The sequence below is a fragment of the Musa acuminata genome, chromosome BXJ1-4 (genome assembly GCF_036884655.1).
Source record: "Musa acuminata AAA Group cultivar baxijiao chromosome BXJ1-4, Cavendish_Baxijiao_AAA, whole genome shotgun sequence".
Classification (NCBI taxonomy): Eukaryota; Viridiplantae; Streptophyta; class Magnoliopsida; order Zingiberales; family Musaceae; genus Musa; species Musa acuminata.
In genome coordinates this window covers 1,303,124-1,323,211 of record NC_088330.1, presented here as the reverse complement: position 1 = coordinate 1,323,211, position 20,088 = coordinate 1,303,124, and the positions used below count along the sequence as shown (strand labels likewise).

General features: G+C 36.8%; 1 protein-coding gene and 1 long non-coding RNA gene across 2 annotated transcripts; one reads left to right on the top strand and one right to left on the bottom strand.

The window, feature by feature from the left end:
* Nucleotides 1–5,303: 5,303 nt before the first annotated feature.
* On the bottom strand, nucleotides 5,304–8,471 carry LOC135640543 (uncharacterized). The gene is made up of 3 exons (XM_065155073.1): nucleotides 8,338–8,471; nucleotides 7,013–8,254; nucleotides 5,304–6,916 (listed from the first exon to the last, which is right to left on the bottom strand). Exons 1-3 carry the CDS (start codon nucleotides 8,467–8,469, stop codon nucleotides 5,981–5,983), a joined length of 2,310 nt encoding a protein of 769 aa, XP_065011145.1. The 5' UTR covers nucleotides 8,470–8,471; the 3' UTR covers nucleotides 5,304–5,980.
* Nucleotides 8,376–9,443, top strand: LOC135640546 (uncharacterized). The gene is made up of 2 exons (XR_010497364.1): nucleotides 8,376–8,515; nucleotides 8,589–9,443. It is a non-coding gene; the product is annotated as an uncharacterized LOC135640546 (long non-coding RNA).
* Nucleotides 9,444–20,088: the final 10,645 nt, after the last annotated feature.

Here is a 20,088-nt window from a genome sequence, read left to right as displayed (position 1 = left end):
GTCAGTCAGGCACTAAGATCTCTCGACAACGCACTAATATTACTCTGAACAACACTAGTATGAATTGTCTACCAACGCCACTACCATTGCACACTTACAATACCCATCACCTCTTCAAACATCATCCTTGTTTCCATCATTATCTCCTCCTATTATCAAATAGCTAATAAGCCAAAACATTAAGAAATAATTTAGATCATGATATATTAGAATTTTCTTATATGTTGTTACTCCTCACTGGTTCCTTGTTTACTTATGATATATACGATGAAATGTTACTGTATTAGACTTACACATAATTAGATTATTTTTTAATTGATCTATTTTTTTTATTTGTAAACTGATTATTAATATTTCTTTCATTAAATGATAGAAATTTAACTGTGTCAAAATTAGTAAAAAGCTATTTTAAATGTTTAAAAATAAAAATAGTTAAGGGTTATTTTGATATTTTTAAAATTTAGGGATCTCTATGAAATATTTTGAAAAAGATAATGCTAGCCGAAAATATCTCAATATAAGAGTTTTTAAGAAATTTAAATTGTTTTTATATAAAGAAGCTTTGATAGTTTCGTTTGCACTATTATCCTTTCGCTTTTATTGTTGTATTTCATAATATTTTCATAATTGCCTTAGTTATAATTTTATTGGGAATAATAATTCAAAATTATATTGTTTGCCATCTAACCATTCAAAATTATATATTGAAAAAAAAAACATAAATTAGAAGTAAAAAGTATTGATTTTTACTTAAATTAAAATATTATAAATTTTTTGATAAATATATTTAAGCAATTTACCTTAAAAATATTCATAAAGTTGGCCTTTTATCAAATAATATAGCCTTAATTATTTTTTCCCTAAGGGCACATATTTTTTTTTGTCAATTAGATAAAAATATCCTTCGTCCTTATCACCCTGGTCTCTTGCTCCGATCATGGGTAGTGTGTATATGTCATCTTCTCCTTTCTCCTCTTTCCCCCTCCTTCCTCGACAATCACTCTTTCTCATCACCTCCTTCCTTCCCCCTTCTCCTCCCCCATTGCTTAGACTCAATTGATTTTGCGTATGGCACCCTTATATGTTCGTCCATAAAGGGTCAGTATTTTCAAAACCTCTTATAATATCTTAGGGATCTGCAAAAGAGAATATAGGTTATAAGAAGCATTTAACTCGAGATCCCATGATCAGTCAATTTAGTAAACATTTAATAGACAATACACATTACAAACATAGACTTAGTAAGCTATAACCGATCATGCGACAAAGGGTCCAAAGTAGTCCATCGCAATTAAAAGTCTCTATAAGTACCCATATAACATTACTACAGAATAATATAGCGAACTAGTCCTAAACACTACCCCAAAAGCCTATCTAGCTATGTGCTACCAGGGTAGCTCCTTAATATAGCTATATTGGCCAACACTCCACACCACTTTATAAAGCTAGAAACCTTCAAAATGGTCGCATGGATGATCTATTTCTCAACCGTTTTGACTTTATATGATTATTGTATATAATCTATATTTACAAGCCCGAAATGACTATAAAAATCATTCAAAATAGGATTGCTAAACCTATTGAAAGCTTTTTACATTATGTGCAAAACAAAATCGAAAGACACAAACATATAAAAATATTATATTTAATATATATTTATAGTTTTATCTATAACATTCTCTCATACTTATTCCTTTAACATCCTTGTTGAAGCCCTTACAAACACTACATCTTTTCACTTTTGTTGAATCTTCAATCTTCTACTCTAAGAATAATATGCCTCTTGGCTCCCAACTTCTCTTTACTGTTATTATTGAGTAGTCGAACTTTGATTTGTCTCATTGCTTCAACTCGCTAATGACTTTGACTTTGGTGTAGGGTCAATCGAGTTATATTGATCTTTATTGGTTCTTGTGAATCATTTAGATGAAGAAAAAAACCTTCTTTATTATACACTAGTCTCTCAAACATCTCATATGATTTAAATTGGGTGGATGCTTGTTGGAGCTTTAAAGAGTATCGCCTTACAGACTTTGAAGTTTTTGAAGTGTTTCCTTTGTAAAATTTGCTCATTGATTTTTCTTCCACTTAGTTGTCACCTCCAAGTATATTTGTATTACTCTTGCTTTCAATTGACATTCTATTGGGAAAGAAGTTAACAATCTACTCTTAGTAGCACTGATTATTATTGATAAAGATTTGACAAATATTGTCTTCCACTAAATTTCTTCAAAGGGTCTTTGAATATATGCAAAGTTTCTTTGTTGGATAAATAAAAGAATTTGGGTACTCGATTAAGGTTACTCAACTTAAGAAAGAAAATGTTATTCGACTTCGCCCGCCTCCTCGAGGGTTGCACTCAATGCATCGAGCTGGTTACTAGCCTTCGCTTGTTTTTTGCTCATACTTCTGAAGCACCCAAAATATTTTCACTCCTTGCATTGAGTTAGCTACTATATCTTCTCATTGCTATCAAACTTTTAGAATAGAAGAAGTTTTACAAAAAAAAAAGAGCAAAATTTTATCAACTTAGAGTAACTCTCCAATAGTTCTGGTCATCTAAGGAATGATACCATCTTCTCTATCATTCTTACTAAATAGAAAAGGTATAATACTGCATACTTCATTCCTTAGTCATGCACTCCTGTATCGACCCAAAGTCTCCTACTTTCATCAATTTTGATAAAAAGTTTGTTGACACTAGTCTTATAAAGTTTCCGAACTTTTGCCCTTTAGCCTTGTCTCGGTACTTAGAGTTTGATTTTGCATTCTCCATCTCCTCAATACCTTTCACAACCAAGTGTTTTCCCTCCATAAGAGCTCAGAATCAATGACTCCATGGAGGTCCCATTTTCACGATACCATGGTGTTGCCATGTCTATGGCTTGACTATCCATCGTCTTATATTTATGTTCCTTTCTTTATGATCAATAGATTTGTCTCTATGATACTATGACACTCTTGTGAGTCCACTATTGGGAAACATAGGGAGGCATCACATGCATAGTAGAAACAAAATATAAAAACTGGTTTCCCAAAAGAATAATATAGGAATGTCGTGCGACGATTGAGGGCGAAAAATTCAATAAATCGAAAAACCACATAAGATTTGTGAGATGTTCTCACGTAGGGGAGATCGTATATTCTCAAGTATGCAGATCTAAGTTCATTGATAAATGAGGTCAGATGTCCTTCTCTTTAGCGGTGATCAACACAGTAGATGATGCGATGATGCACCTCCCTTTGCAGCGTAAATCCTAGCAGCTTTTGTGAGCCACCTCGTAGCAGCAAATAAAGAAGGGTCGACCCCCTCTTTGTTGTCCTCATATGCTACCAAGGGGTTGTCAACCGAGGAGGAGAGAGAGAGAGAGGGGAATAGGAGGCGGCGGCCAAGAGGGATCTAGCCTATGACCTTTTGGTCTTTCTCCTATTTATAGAGGTCCCTCTTAACTTAACCATAATGGATCATACCCTAACGAGTACTGGATCTATATCCAATAATTATTCTTTGCTCTTATTGGGTCTCACTCAAAAGATCTAATAAAACAAGGGTTTATCGGATATCCAATAAAATATAGGATCATTAGATATCTCATATTTAATCATTTACTCGTCGTGATATCCACTATATATGTATGACCCTCTAGGCCCAATACCGAGCTGGTTGTGAGTTGCATATGTTAGAACTCCTTCTGATTCAATGACCTATCATCTCATGATAATACACTCAACTTATCAACTATGGAATATAAATCAAGCAATATAAAATGAGAAAATATAATAATAATAATTATTATTAAAAAGACTGTGTAACGTGTCATATGTCATCACTTACGTGATTTGCTTGTAGAGCACATGTAACTAGCATCCACTTCCATTCTAACTAACACTTGATTTAGATAGCTAAGTTCCTTTAGACTCATCGTCGCTTTCTTGTCTCTTTCGACCATATGCTTCAACACCTCTATGTTCTTCGAGTAATTTTTCTTATTAATGAAAAGACAGATTGCAACTCTCATGCATAGCCTCTGTCATCATGTTGTAGAGCTCGCGTCATTTCTATTCTCTTTTATGTCAACGTTCGTTTACTTATCTTATCCTTTGACTTATTATGCTCCATTAAATGAATATGAGCTCTAGAGCAATCTAACTCACCAACCATTCCGATCATACCTCTATATGATCAAGTCTCTCTTATGAGACTTACTAGTACTTATACTCAAAATTTCCCCTCGATGTTACATATCTCTATTTGCTAAAGACCAAATCTTTCATCTGATATAAAATTTGATATATGTACGGAAGACCCACCTCTATAGTACCATAACATGCACTCTTTGAATTCATAGTCATTCTTACCATCGTGTTGTTCAAACTTTTAATAGCTCTCATTGAGGGATATCTAAGGGCGACATCATATGCGCAATGGAAGAACAGAAAACAAAAATCTCACATTTCCCAAAAGGTATTTGTCATCATGCGAAAATTGGTGAGCAAGAGATGGTTGTGTTACCTAAGGAGATCATATATCCCTAAAATCTTTCATATCTATGTGAGATGATGAATGAGGTTATCTGTCCTTCTTTAACGGTGATCAACACGGTAGAAGCTACGAAGACGCTCCTTGAATCACTGTTCAAATCTCCATATTTGTTGGTTAAAGAGAAGAAAAGAATAGAAAAATATGAGTAGCAACCAAAATAGCCCAAACTATAACCCATTGGTTCCCTCCTATTTATAGAGGCTCTCTATCAACTTAATCATAGATCCTATCATAGATACTGAATCTTTTTCCAACTACCTAAGTGTCTTAGATTAATAAATCTCTCATCAAAAACATATACTTAAGTATATTTATTTTCCACTATCAAGTTATTATTTTTAGAAATATATTTCAAACTGATTTTTTTCTTATTATTATTACATCAACATCGAAAGTCATATGTGCTAATACGTCAAATCTGAACATAAATAAACATTTCAAACTAAATTAGCACATGATTCGTATCAATTATAACATATGATTTTATAACATATAATTAGACATGTATCACAAAATTCCTGACTAACAATTTTATAAATTCGATTACAGATATTTTGATAACAAAAATATGACATTATATCAAATATAGATACTGCTTTTACAAACATTATATATATATATATATATATATATATATATATATATATATATATATATATATATATATATATATATATATATATATATATATATATCTCATAGTCTCTTCGTAGATATTTTTTTTTACACATTAAAGTATCAATGGAAACACAAAATCCAATTCATGGCTCCAAGTTTACCCGTCCATCAGCATTACTTGATAAGAAGTTGAAATAAGGAATCAGTATCTTTTCTTCCTTGGCTTAGGAAGAAGGCAGCCCAAATATCAATATTGGCATCCTTAACAGAGCAATGCAATGCAGCAGCATTCTGTGAACCCACAAAACATTCTGTGTATTTGCATTGAACAGAAGTTTTTCCCACCGCAATAGCCGACTGATATACGCTCACGAGTCGCACTAATATCCTTCTTCTACAGCATCTATGTTCCCGAATATAAAACTGTGTATATTAATCATTGCTGGATGCAAAGTTGTTGATGGAAATGTGGTGCATTGGACCATCATCCTTTGTTGGGTTGTGGGTAATACCACCACCACATGCTCACTTCCAAGCGAGTCCCCGTGAGCTTTGCACCCTAACATATTGACAGTCTCATGTGCCTTTCCTCCCCCTTCCCCTCTGCTGGTCCCCCAAATCGGTCGTCGGTTCAAGCCCATCTCTAATTACCCAGGAGGTGAAGTCTCATATCAGAACAGCTCAAGTATTTGATGCCCACGATTGGGACTTCACTCGGCCCACCTTGTCCACCGACCAACCGATCAGAACCGTTAAAATGGAGCAGTGATTCCGATTGGGCATACCCGAAGCGTTAGATCAGAACCAGAGCACGTTGCTTCAGCAGACCAACTTGAGGCGGCGCGGCTTGGCGGCGGCGGCGGTGCAGTGGGCGTCAGCCAGGTGACGGATGGTGTCGGCGACTAGGTTCTTGAATATCTGGCGCTCGATGTGGATGACGGCGTCGGCCACCTCCGCGGCGGGCCGGGCCCAGCCGTCGAGGCTTTCCCGGACCAGGTCCCTGCGCACGGCCCAGCACGTGGCGTCGTTGAGGTCGTCCGCCGGCGCCTGCTCTCGGATCCACTGCAGCTCCGCCCATACCTCCGGCAGCAGCAGCAGCGAGGTGCCGCCATCGACTGCGGCAGTAGTGGAGGAGAGGGATCCGGGCCGCGCGATTGCCTCCCACGGAGGACGCGTGGCGCAGCGCTTCTGTTCGAGGATCTCAGCGACGGCGTCGAACACGAGGCGGCGGTGGAGACGCGCGGCCTCGGACGGGCCGGAGGGAGAGCGGCGTTGCTTCTCCAGGAGAGCGTACACGTCGGGCGAGTCGCCGTGGATGTCGGAGGCTCGGAGGACCTTCGCCACGTAAGCGTAGTCGTCGTCGTCGTCCTCTGCCGCCAGATTACACCCAGTGGTCTCCTCTTCCAACTCCGCCAACTGATCTCCTTCGAAGTCGATTGAGCGCTTGGAGACCGGAGAGCGCGGCGAGTTCCCCTCGCCAAGGAGAGACGAATCGAGGATCGAAACAGGGCTCGGCTGCTGCTCCGCGGCCACGGCGAGGCTAGGCTTCTGTTCCACCGCTACGGCGAGGCTCGGGTTCTGCTCCACCGACACAGCAAGGCTCGGATTCTGCTCCACAGACACAGCAAGGCTTGGGTTCTGCTCCACCGCCTCGGCGTCTTGCTCCGCCGCCGTGAACGCCGCGATGCAGTGCAGCAACCGGTCGCACCGCTCCAACAGCTGCCGCCCCGCCCGGTGGTCCTCCGCCCACGACCTCTGCGTCAACCACATTCATCCATTTTTAAGTGAGAAGCATGAAACTCTTAACGTAATCGATGCTGGGTAGGCGAAGAAACGTAGACGAAGCGATACCTCTAAGGGCGACGTAGTGGCTGAGACATCCTCGGGGACCGGTGAGCGTATCCGCGGCTTGGAAATGACCACTTGCTTCGGCCGCAGATTTGGAGGTGGTCGTCCGGCAAGCGGACTCGGCCCAAGTCGGTTCGGAGGTGTTTTCCGAGGATCAACAGTCGAGATCCGCTGCGATGGCGACCGACTCTTCCCGGACTCGATCGCATTTGAGATCCTCTGCCTCGCCGGTGAGCTCTTGCTTCCCGTAGGAATTCGATCGACCGTCAGATTGCGTCGAACGGGTTGAGCGGCCGTCTCAGCGGCAGTGTTCCGGCGACCGTTTCCGGGTCTACGTAGTAACTGCGGTCGTGGCTCGCTCAACGGCCGTTGGGGCGGCGTGGGGGCGGGTTCGATAACGACGATAGGCGAGATATCAGTCAGGGGGTTGTCGATGTGGTCACGACCGCCATTGATCCGGTAATCGGGTGGCTTGGAGTGGAGGAGCCCCTTGAGCTGGAGAGCTTCCAGGATCTGTTTCAGAGTCTCCAAATCCCTTGCCGCCTCGTCCATCCCTCGCATTAGGCTCCGCTTCTCGAGCTCGCTGGGGAGTAAAACCCACCTCTTCGTTACCGGGAAGAAGTCCTCGGCGTCGAAAAATCTCTTCCTCTGGAGTGGTGGGAGAAGAAGATTCCTCGCCGGCGACTTGGATTTTTTGGCGTCAGAAATCCTAATATCGCCAAGATGAGAGGTCTCCACCGGCGGAGCTTTGGGGAATGAACCCACATCGAGGAACTGGTAGTACGATGGATCTCTGGGAACTCGCGACTCGGAGGCCGAACGGCGGAGGACCAAGCGATCCGATTCACCTTCGAAAGCAGAGGCGGGGTCCGGCAGAGCTTCGAGTCCCATTAGACGCGCAACGACGTTCGGTCCCCTCCGCTGCCTCTCGCTCTCATCCGCCGCCGCGGAGGAGTCGGAGTGATTGCTAGGGGATGCAGTTAGAGATGCCGTCCGGATCTCGCGCCGGCGGAGCTTGCCTTTGGCATCGGCCATGGCGCGGCTGTTGAGGGAGAGGGGGGGCGCTTCTCGGAGCTTCCACGACGACCGCGCCTCGTCCGTGACCTCGAATACCGGGCGAGGGTAGGGGATCGACGGAATCTCCGCCGGTGAGTGGCTCTCCGGCGACGGAGACGGACGCCTCTCGTTGGCAAACGCCGCGGCAGAAGCACGTGATCTCTCCTTCGGCAACGCCGATCCGGCGGCCTGAAAGCACAACGCATCATTACGAGAACCACAGAAGAAACACAAAAAGACATAAAAATTGCCTCTCTGCGGCTGATTCGTACCGGGGCGGGAGGGAGGCGCTTCCGGGCGAGGATCTGGTGGCGGTCGAATAGGTTGAGGAACCCAGCCATGCATCCCATTTGCCGTTCGAAATGCTTCCGGTCGACAAGTCCCCGTCCGGCGCCCGTTGCCATCACCTTCACCACCTCCTTCGGAGATGCTCCTCCGCTCTATGGTAAGGTAAGAAATCTGCTCTCTCTCTCTCTCTCTCTCTCTCTCTCTCTCAAAGACGAGGATTGCTTGCTGTGCACAGGCTGGTCGCCCGACCTCCCGCTTTATCAGAGCATTTAAAGCTTACTCGACCGTCCTAATGACGACATCGCTCCCAGGCCACGGCTCCGTCTCTTGACCGAGAAGGAAGGTACGTTCTCTCCCATGTAACAATAGACCCCACAACTCCGACCTTCAGTCCCACCATTAGTACCATGGGAAACCTTGTTCCCTGTTTTGGATGAGACGGGTGATCCGTGGACTTCTCCCTCGATCCAACAAGACGAACTCAGCTACATAGGAGCAGTCTACATTCTTTCACCTACCTTTACCGCGTCTCGCATATATAACGGCCAGTCAGGTGGGGCCTAAAACGGGCCGCGTTGTTGCTGCCGATCATCTGGCCGGTAGGAACGGGGTTCGTCCAGTAACAGCAGGGGAAAGCGTCCTCGTCCCCTCAGGCTTTCATGCGTCACACGCGCAGGGAGGGAGGCCGTGCGCTGCCTTCGGCTCGACGCGGAGGCTTTGATCCGGAAAAGGACGGGAGTCCTACGCCTCCTTCATACAGAAAATTCTAATCAATTATTATTATTCAGAATTAACAACAATTAATAAAATTTCGATCGTCTAAGACATTTCAAAAAATATTAATTAAAGTTAAAATTCAACGGTCAGTTAGTTGGAAATTAGGATGCTAAGCTTAAATTTGGCATAATAAATATGAAAATTAGGATGTACAAAAATGAGTTTGCTTTTAATTTATTTCTCGTTCATACCCAGAGAATTCTCGTTCTTTTGAGTCGTTTGGTGAAAATATTTTGTTTGGATTTGGTGTTGAATGATAGGTGATATAGTCAAACCCAATGGAATTTGATTGAAGTGGATTGTGTTAATAATGTATCGTCGTCCACGTGATGAAATTGGTGCAAAATAGTTGCTATATCAACCATATATATTTATATATGTGGTAAATGATATATAACGCATTGCAGGAAAGACTTGGGTGCAACGTCAATCTCGTCGTTACAAGAATTATGTCGTCATGTACTCTCACCCGTGGCTTTGGGGGAGCAGATCCGTATACTATGACATGAATGATTTGGCCTTGGCATAACGTGGACTGCATCCAGGCCTAAGTTTAAGGGCATCAAGCCAAACTTCCTACACCTACCCCAAAAAAAATTTAAAACAGGGTACTGTTTACAGGCATTCAGGGGTTCTCTCTTCCTGTAGTTATGATTTGATGTTTTCTTTCTTTTTCTAAACTTTATTAATGAAATGTTTTTAATTTTCTTTTTCAAATATAAGTACTAAATAAGATACGATGAAATGTTACCTTAATTGATGAATGTGTAGAGTCATCTTTGTATAATATAATTAGGGCCAATTCCTAGAAAACAGTCTTTCTTTTTTTGTTTTTTTTTTTGGAAGAGGGATCCTCATTTTTTGAATTTTATAATAATAGTTTTTAGTAAGAGTCAGTCATTTTTTTCTCTCTCTTCCTTATCCTATCAACTGATCTAGTTATTTTTAGTGTTATATTATGTTATAATATTTTCAACAATACCCAAAAAAATTACAAACATAATATTATATTATATATAAATTTTATCAAAATATTATTTGTATTGTATTTCTATGCGATGTTATAATGTTTTCAACGATACCAAGAAAACACTATAATATAGTATAAAAATATTATGTTACAGTGTTTTATACTAAGTTGTTGTATTTTTTATTGAAATACTATAACATAGTAAAAAAAAACTATAACTAACTTGGTTCACCTTATTATTATGACCTAATTGATTTTACTTAAATAATATAGTATTTTTACATATTCAACATCTTCGAAACCTTTTACCATCGAATTAAAAGAATATTTAACTCACAATCCTACAAGTAAATATTTTAGTAAACACTTAATAGAAAAGGTAAAACATAAACTATATAAACTTTACAATTTATTAGCGGTAAATATAATAAAGTGATCCATTATGACTAAAAGTCTCTACAAATATCCACGTGATATTACCATGAAACAAAAAGTAAAATAATTATAGACACTACCTTAAAACTCCAAAGTACTGATTAACACTTTACATGGAACTAAAAAAATTTTAAAATAACTACTTAAATATGTAATTTTATATTTGTATGATGACTACGTACAACATATGTTTACAAGATTAAAATATATATAAAAATCAATTAAAATAGGACTATAAAGACTTTTATAAATCTTTACGTACTATCTAAAGTATGAATAAAGTTTAAAAAAAATTAATATATAAAAATATTATAACATAAATTTGTCTATATTATGGATCAATCTATTGTAAAAAAAAAAAGTCTATATTATGAATCATTCTATATTAAAAAAAAAGAGAAATGATAAGTGATTGGAACTTAGGTAGAAGGAAACATCGTTAGAAAATTCTTTAAAAAATTGGATAAAATAAAATTCATGCATACACGTTTCATTCGTATATTTTCTTTTCTACTGACATCATATCCTCATCCGATTGATAGCATATCTTCTCGCTGCAACTGCAAAAGGGAGTAGCAACTTTTTACACCACCCGCCTTCTTTTTAGTCATCTCAACGATGTCAGCAGAGCTTCCTTCACCTGCCTAACCTACTCATTGAATCTGACAGAATATTTGGCCTCTGCACTCTTCCTAACACTTTCAAATTTATGTAGATGGAAAGCTTACACTGATATCAACACATCTTCACCGACTGACCTCCTCATTCGAGTGAGTAGAGCACAAAGCTTACATCTCTTGTCCAGTGTCTTCAGCCGGCCTCCTCACTCTACCTCCCAACACTTGGTTGTCTTTTCTATGCTTTTTGATATCTATATACATACATATAGAAAGCTTATGTTTATGTCAAAAGAACCTCACAGACTGACCTACTCATCGAATACGACAGAGAACTTGAAGCTGTGCATCTATGTTTTTAGTTGGCCTCTTAACTCTCCCTTCACCACTTTGTTGTTTTGTTCGGATTAACAATAGAACACACATAGATGTATATAGAAAACTTATATTTATGTCAATAGAACTTCAATGTCTGACCTATCGATTGAGTAGGATGGAGATGTTGCCTATCTGATCCAATGTCCTCTTCAATCTTCCTTCAGTATCTGTGTGTCTGCTCTGCTGAACAATAAGTTCCAGTGTTTGCCCTCCAATATATCCTTTGATGTCAATGAAACTTCACGGGCTGACTGACCTACTCATTGAAGAGTTTTTTCCTCCATTTGTTGAACAGTAGCATGTGTCAACTTTCTATATAGCAGGAGAGCCAGCTTTCCTTGTAGCAGGACATCAGCAACCACTGTAATGAGTAAACCACTACGTCAAGACACTTTGTTGCTTATTTGAGCGTCATGTCCTTGCTGAGAGGAGATGGTACAGACATCACTTTCTCAGTTACGTGGTTTCAGAATAGGAATGATGAGCATATACATACTTATTTAAATGAATAGATTTTGTAGAAATTAGAATGTGTGATTTCTCACTCAATAAAATACTCATATTTTGAGTATTTCTCGATCAGTTCTCTTATTTTATTTTATTTTATTTTTCTAAACAGTACATTTCAATTTGAAAAATATTCAAACTATCCCTAAATATTTTTTGCTTGTTGTAATGTTTTGGATTATTACAGTGTTTTAATCACCACATCAAAAATACTGTAAAAACTACTTAAAAATATTATAAACGATATAAATAAACTTGTAACCTTAATCAAACTAATTACAAGCTTAAAAATATGGTATTGTAATTATCTATGAACAATATTAATCAAAGAGATGCAATATGATCTTATAATATATTTTAATAATATTTTTAATACATCAATAAAATACTGTAAATATTACTAAAAAAATATAAATGAGCCAAATGAAAACTGTTGAAAATCAATAAAAATAAAAGTAAAAAGATTTGATGAAATTTTTTTAAAGGATATTTTATATATATTTTTAAATTAGAAAGATTCTTTAAGAGAAAATAAAAAGAGGGACACTTTTAAGAAATACCTAAAATATAAGTATTTTCTAAGAAAATTGCCCCAATTAAAAATGCATGCAAAAAGATCTTCAAGCTCTCTTAGCTCAAGATTTCAACTAGATTACCCAACAAAACTGAGCAATAGGAGCATGTAAAGACTTGCATCACAAGAAAAGAACTCTAACATTAAAGTTAGAGAAATCTCTCGAGGTGTTATACCATAATAAACTTACAACAACAATGCTTCAAACCTTTCTGACATGAATGCTGGAATCTGGATTCACCAGCTGGATCAAAAGGTTGTGCAGTCTTATTTGTACACCTGTAACATGACAAGCATTATGTAGTGTTGGTCCCCTTTTTGTTGGAGAAGGTTGCGATCCCTCTCAGTTCAGGTCACAGGGTGGGGTGGTCATTGACAAATGCATGTTTCGAGCCTACATCTCAGTCACCTGCATGCGTGGTGAAGAGATGATAATTAAAACAAACACTTTGGAGTCTCTGTATTCTCTTTCACTATCAGAAAAAGCTGAGGTGCTCTGCCTAGGTATTCAAATTAAATGAACTGTTACTGGGCTCCAGCATATGAGTTCTGAACTCTGCATTCAGAGAAAGTAGAAAGAAGTCAGTCGGAGGAAAGGAGGTAAAGTTGGAAGCATCGAAAAGATTAACTCAACCAAGATATAGCATATGATCTACTTATTTTAAGAACAACAAATAGAGGAATATATTTTAGGGATGATCCTTAATATAATAGTAAATTTATGGGTGATTCAGAATTAAATCATAGAAATAACCTCTCTATTCGTAGGAGACCTTGTGCAGTGGATCTCCTTGATATGATAAATGAACATACTCATAAATTATAATAGCAATGGGAGATTAATGCATCTTCTTAGGCATAATGAAGTGGGTGGGCATAAAAAGTATTTCTCTGAAATATTTTTCACTCAATTCTTTCACATAGTTATTCCTATGATGTAGCTTTCTTTTAACAAAAATTCATGGACACTTGATATGTTTCATCTTAATAGTACACTCTTTTTTTTTTGTGAGTGTGTGTGCAGATTTTGATACATATTTTACAAAAATAAATCTCAATACTTGATATGTTTTTCATATAAATATATTTTATGCCTTAACCCCGGATCAGATTGAGAAAGTTTGCTGTGGAGATAAGAAGACTGTAATGGATGCATAAAGCAGCATTAATGACACTGAGGGCCACTGTGTGGCCATGAACAGATGCTTCCGTATAGGATATTATTATACTAGTGATCAGGGGACTCCATAATCATCAATTCTTGGTAATCATCACATTTTGTCCATTTTGCACTTGTCTTTCGAGGTGTACCTTCTCAATACATATCCAACTAAAATATTAATGATTCATCTGTTAAGTTCTTTTCTGCAGTTTCTATAAACACATGTAAGTTTGCATGATTATCTGTATATTTCCTCTGATAGGTTTGGATGCATTGCTCACAGAATCAAGTTTGCCATATCAAACACAAAAGAATCTCATCCTGGATGGATGTGATCAGATAGAGAGAAAATGATGAAATTTTCATTCTCAGAATTCCATTGTTAGGCTAAATGATAAAAAAATCACCACATCCATGATCGAAGTCACTCGATCAAACCAGAAAATATTGTCCGGTACACATAATCTCCCTTCCCTTCATTTTGTTGATCGACGAAAACAAGAATGATACAGCGTCTCATATTTAAAAGTGATGATGCATGCACACTTGTGTTTGATCTTCAACGTTAGCAGGGTTTTTATCACCCCCGACCACAAGAGGATGATGGATTGAAGCCAACACTCCTTCCCTGATACTTTGCTCTCCTTGTTCCAGGACAAACAAGACAAAAGGTTAGAGAAACCGAGGGCCTCATCTTCTTCTATTCCTTCTGATCCTCTTTGCATCCCTCCTCCTCTCGCACACATTAAAAAATAGAAACACTTGGAAGAGAAGATAAAGATATCTTTGCCACGACCTTTTGTCGATCCCCACTCACATGCACACACGCTGTCACCCACATGAACACCTGCAGAACCACCCAAAAAGCTTCCCGGTCCTCTGATTCCCTTGGGGTCGGGGCAAGAGAGCTTGGAATAATGGGGATGGTGCCCATTCACTTGTCCCCATGAGCTGGTGATGTGAAAGTGGATGAAAGTTTTTGAGGGCACTGCACGATGAGACCAATGGCAGTCCCCACCGTGGGGAGAGTGCTGTGTGTTCGCCCGCTTCTGTGCATCTGCCAAGGTGCTCTTGTCCACACTCTACACTCGATGTTTTGGCTTGTGCAAGCTAAAGACACTTTAGAACTATGTTGCAATCATGTACAAGGCTGGATTTTTGCTTCAGAGTTTCCTGTGCGTGGAAAGAGTTTGAATTATAAATTTTATTACATTAAGTCCACCATGTCCCTCCTATTTTCTTTTCATTTTAATAATCAATTATTCATCTTTCAAATTTGATTTGACAGAATAAAGAATGTAGAAAAATACTTTATATATATATATATAAAGTATTTTTCTCATTTCAAACTAATTAAGCAGAATTTGAACAGCATATGAATTCCTTATAGTTCAAGCAAGAAGTAATTACAAGGGTCTTGTCCGATGCACTATTGACGTAGTTTTCTTATAGGATCAGAGTCAGATTAAATATAGGATATCAGCTTATTATTATATGTAAAATAGGAATCTAAGTGAATCTTTGTAGGATTTTGGTGATTCTTTAACTTTGACACAACCCAAACTTTTTGTTTGACATGAAGATGGGAGAACTGATTGACTAACAACTCTAAAACTTGATGAATCTGTGGAGTAAACTCATCAAGATGTGACCCAATGTTGAAGAGAGCATTCACAAAGGTTCTTTAGTCGATGCAAAAGCAGTCCATTTACAACTTGCATATGGAATAAAACAAAAGAATATGATGCGATGGGAATATGTCACAATACACTCCCCTTTCAATCTGCAATTCTGTTAGCTACAGTAATAATTATTAAATTGGTAGCCTTTTTCACTCATAGCTACAGCAATCTCTGTTAGCCACAGTAATAATCCCCCAACTACTAATAGAGGATGCCCAATGAACAAAAATTATATTGCAGCTCAGATAGCTTAAAATGGAATAATAATCCCCAAACAATCAGTCCATTAGGTTCCTGATCTTATAAAACAGACATCCTCACTGGATAATGAAAAAAATTATTTTTCCTCTGGAATTTTGTCTCTTTCTCTCGTTTCAGATATGTTCTAACTTAAACATCACATATCACTTCTGAAAAGCTCATTTTTACTCTATGAAGTTATAATATGATTCATCTGACTTCATTAGTGGCAAACATGATTAATTAAGCCACTTCACATTGAATTAATAGATACTTAGTGTGAAAGGTCTCAAGAAGCAAGTAACACAGGTTGATGAAGCATTCTCTTTTACTGTACATCATCAACCATAATGTTGATGACAGCCATGAGATAACAAAGCACAAACTCTCAAGTCTCTACATATTGCAGAAATGAAGAAATGAAGTGCTGTAGATTGTTGCTTACCTAATTGAGATATTACAATTAACTATTATACATACTACTCTTCCATTCTATCATACTACTGAAACACCTGTCTGCAAGCAAAAAAAAAAAAGCATAAAAAAGGAGGAAGTATTTATCAAAATGGAATTGTTGCTGCATATTTTTGAAGTTAGCAGGTTTTATAGTGGTCAATTCCAAGGAACAAACTTCCTGTGGGACAAGTTTGATTGCAGCATCCTCAAACCAACTAATTTGTTTGATCTTTCATCCATCCTTAATATAAAAAAAACATGTTCAGTGACTCAAGCGAGATTTCTGAAGAGTAATGTATGTAGTCTTACTTTTAAGCATTTAAAGAGGTTATTTCTGTGACTCAAGCCTAGTCTCTCAAGTCGCCTATCCACTCATCCACTCTCGATGGCTCTAAACTAATTTTTAGACAAAAGGTCTATAGATTAGAAGGCAAACAACCATTTAAATTAGATGTTATGCAGAGAAATCTGTGGCTGTTAAAAATTAGTAGCCTAATTGCCTAACTATTCTCTAATCAATGATTACTGGGACAATATAATCCATGATTTTGGTCAAACTTAATCATCTGAATTTGTCTCATATCTCATCTATCGGCTTAATTTTAGGAGCAATGACATTGATAAAAATATCAAAGCAAAAAAGTCTCAAGTTTAAATTTTCAGTAAACTATGTTTATAAAAATATATCCTTGATTAATATTTTATATGTTGGGTTGAGCCATTTATCATCAACATGCAAGGGGAGTGTTACGAATATAAATTAAGATCTCATCCACCAATCTAAGCTTTTTAGATGCAATGACATTGATCAAAATTCAAGGACCCTTGATCAATTCTGTTTATATGGGAATTGACATGTTGTCAAGTGAATCAGACTCCTGTTTAATTATTTATTAGTTGTGCAAATGAACTAATCAAACTCATTAGATCCACATCCAATTTTTCTTTTTGTCGAGTGTTTCAACCTGGCTTGAAACATATGGTCAATAATTCAACATTGATTCATATAATTTATGATTAGTTTGTTTTTTCTACTATAAATATTACTTGTGAGTATGCACAATAATCCTTGTTATGGAGATGAAGCCAATATTAAGTGCACAGACACATGTTTTAGTTTTGGAGAAAATTGTAATAAAATTACTTGAGGATGCAGAAATAATTTAGTCCCTTCCTATTAAATACTTAACCTTTTATGAAATCATATAAAAGCCAAAGTTTAAGCTGGCAAATGACACATGGCTTTGTGATTTATATGAGTACTCGAATAGGAATCTTCATCCAATTCCCAATTATCATGGGAAGGCCATATCATAATACCATCAGGACTGTGGGAACCTTCAATGAGATAAGAGAGAAAATGAATTTTAACACAAAAAAAAGGAAAAAAAAAAAAGAGAGAAGGAAATGAATGGGGACTATGATTAGTACTAGCCATGATATTATCCAATATTTAGCGATCTTATCGGTCGATAGGGACTGTTATTTACGAAGTAATCAAGTATCGATATCGAAACATATAATTTGATAATGATACAATACTATTTTTTTTTTGTATACTATGTTATTCAATAATACCAATTAATACAGGTCATTATACCATCCGGTTTACTGATTAGGTATGATTCATCAAAATCATTACTTGACATGTATACATTTAAATCATTTATCCAATTAGGTTAGGTTAAAATGCTAAATGAAAACCAAAGTCAGAATTTATATGGTAAAACAGTCATTCACATGCATGCATGTCCACAAATCCAAAGAGATCAGTAAAAGGGATAATTGCAAGGAACAAGAAATGGATGATTACTTGACAGTGAACTGTGCGGAAGAGATCCTGTCACCAAGTGTTGAAAATGGCATAATGACTTCATCACCTTCTTCCAGGAGAACACCCATAACCTTGCAGTAACAGGTCTTGTTCTCAATCCACAAACTAAGATCACTTTCAGGGCGCAGTCCGAGCTTCCCCCTTCCACCAATGGTATTACATTATACTTTTTGTTAGGATTAGCAGCTATTGTAAGATTTCTGATCCATCTGAGGAGGATAAGAAATAAATCTTATTAGTACGAGAAGAAGTTTTTGTGAAAAAGAAAATATTGAAAATTAAGATTTAATTTTTTATAAACATCTCATGTATATCTAAATTTTAATAAGGAAAAAAATGTAATGAATACGTTAGTTTCCACTAAGTTTCTCTCTACGGATTTAGAGAGGGTGCTCTTTACAAATTTTAAAGACGATAAGAGAAAAGTATGAATTTATTTTAAGATTTATGTAATAGAATATACAAGAGGAGTTAAGCTTAAGTGATGATAATTTAAGAGTCTTATAATTGATCTTACTTGAGCGATAGACAAAATACATCAAATGTCAAATCTTATGTCAACTTTATTTTAATATTTTATTTGACTATTAATCTTTGAGTAATTTTTTATTTTGAAAGTCTTCTCTTACTCTCAACATTCATTTTGACTTCTCCTTCGGTTGTTTAACTCTCTCCTTTAGCTCCTTCGTGTAGTTGAAGGCTTGGTTGGCTGCTGTGTCTTGACACCCTATTGCAACAGAAAGCAAAGGATTAATTTTGTTCCTTATTTTCTAACAGTGTTGTGTTACAAGACTAAGTATTAATTTTGGTAATTGTCATATATTATGGTGATTTTTTTTTTATATTGGTCTTGGGTATTATTTTTATTATTATTATCAATTTTTAGATATTTTTTTTTGTCATACCTTAATTCATGTATATTATTGATGTTTATCAATTCAATTATTGGTTTACATATATTTGATGTTATCAATGGAGAAGATTAAGCATATGCATTCACTTTTATTGAAGATAATATTATAATCTCAAGTTCAATCTCAACCTGATGAAAAATTAGAGAATACTCAAACAAGTTCAAACTCTACAAGTGATGAGGATGGATATTCCGAAGGGGATGGCTTTGAAATGACTACTTCAGCATTAATTATAGATTTATTAACTGTTATCTTACATTATAACAATTGTCTTCTTCTATTAATGTATTTTTGTTGGGACAATTTTTGTAGGAAAAGTAAAGAACAAAATAATACATTTGCATAGCTAATACATGGAGTTTATCACCTAAGAAACGTGTCATAATTTGATTAGGAATAAATCAATAAGATGTGGGGTTTAAAGGAGGTTTAGATGGTAAATTTTTGGACCCTATTGTAAGAAATGTTGATGACACCCATTAATATTAAAACATGCAAACAAATATCTAACTTTTTAACAAAAGAGATGGTGAAGTTGTGGAGATATTTGTTAACTACTTTATATTAGTTAACAAAAGATATTAAACTGGTAGAAATTATTTATTGATATAATGTTTGCAATATGTTATTGTGGGCAAAGTTTGACCATCCTTGTATTCCAAACATGATTTAATGGTACTACAATGAATTAATTTAAAATGAAGAAATTAGAAAAGTGACTTTAAAACTAATCATTATGATAACTCAAAGTCTCTGTCCTATCATTTGATTAGTATTCTTGATAAAGTTAGTAGAGATTAATGTGCCATCCTTATTTATTGCTAGAAGTCTAAAGAGGGGTAACCATATTATATTTTTAAATTTAAATCAATAGCAAGATTTTAGGATCATTATGTCTATGTAGATATTAATATTTGTGATATCATTTTGGTATTTAGAACTTGTGTTTTCAAAATCTTAGTAAGAGAAATAAAGTTAATATAACAAAACAATAAATACCTCAAGCATTGGGGAAGAACAGTTATATTTGAAAGTTAAGCAAAACTTTCATAATATATTTTGAATGTTATATTTGAAAGTTAAGATAGGGAAGAGGTTAGCCTGATATTTTTATTATTAGTAATGAAAAAAAAAAAAGGATCAGATGTCAAAATGGATGAGGACACAAGAAGGGTAGTTATATATACCA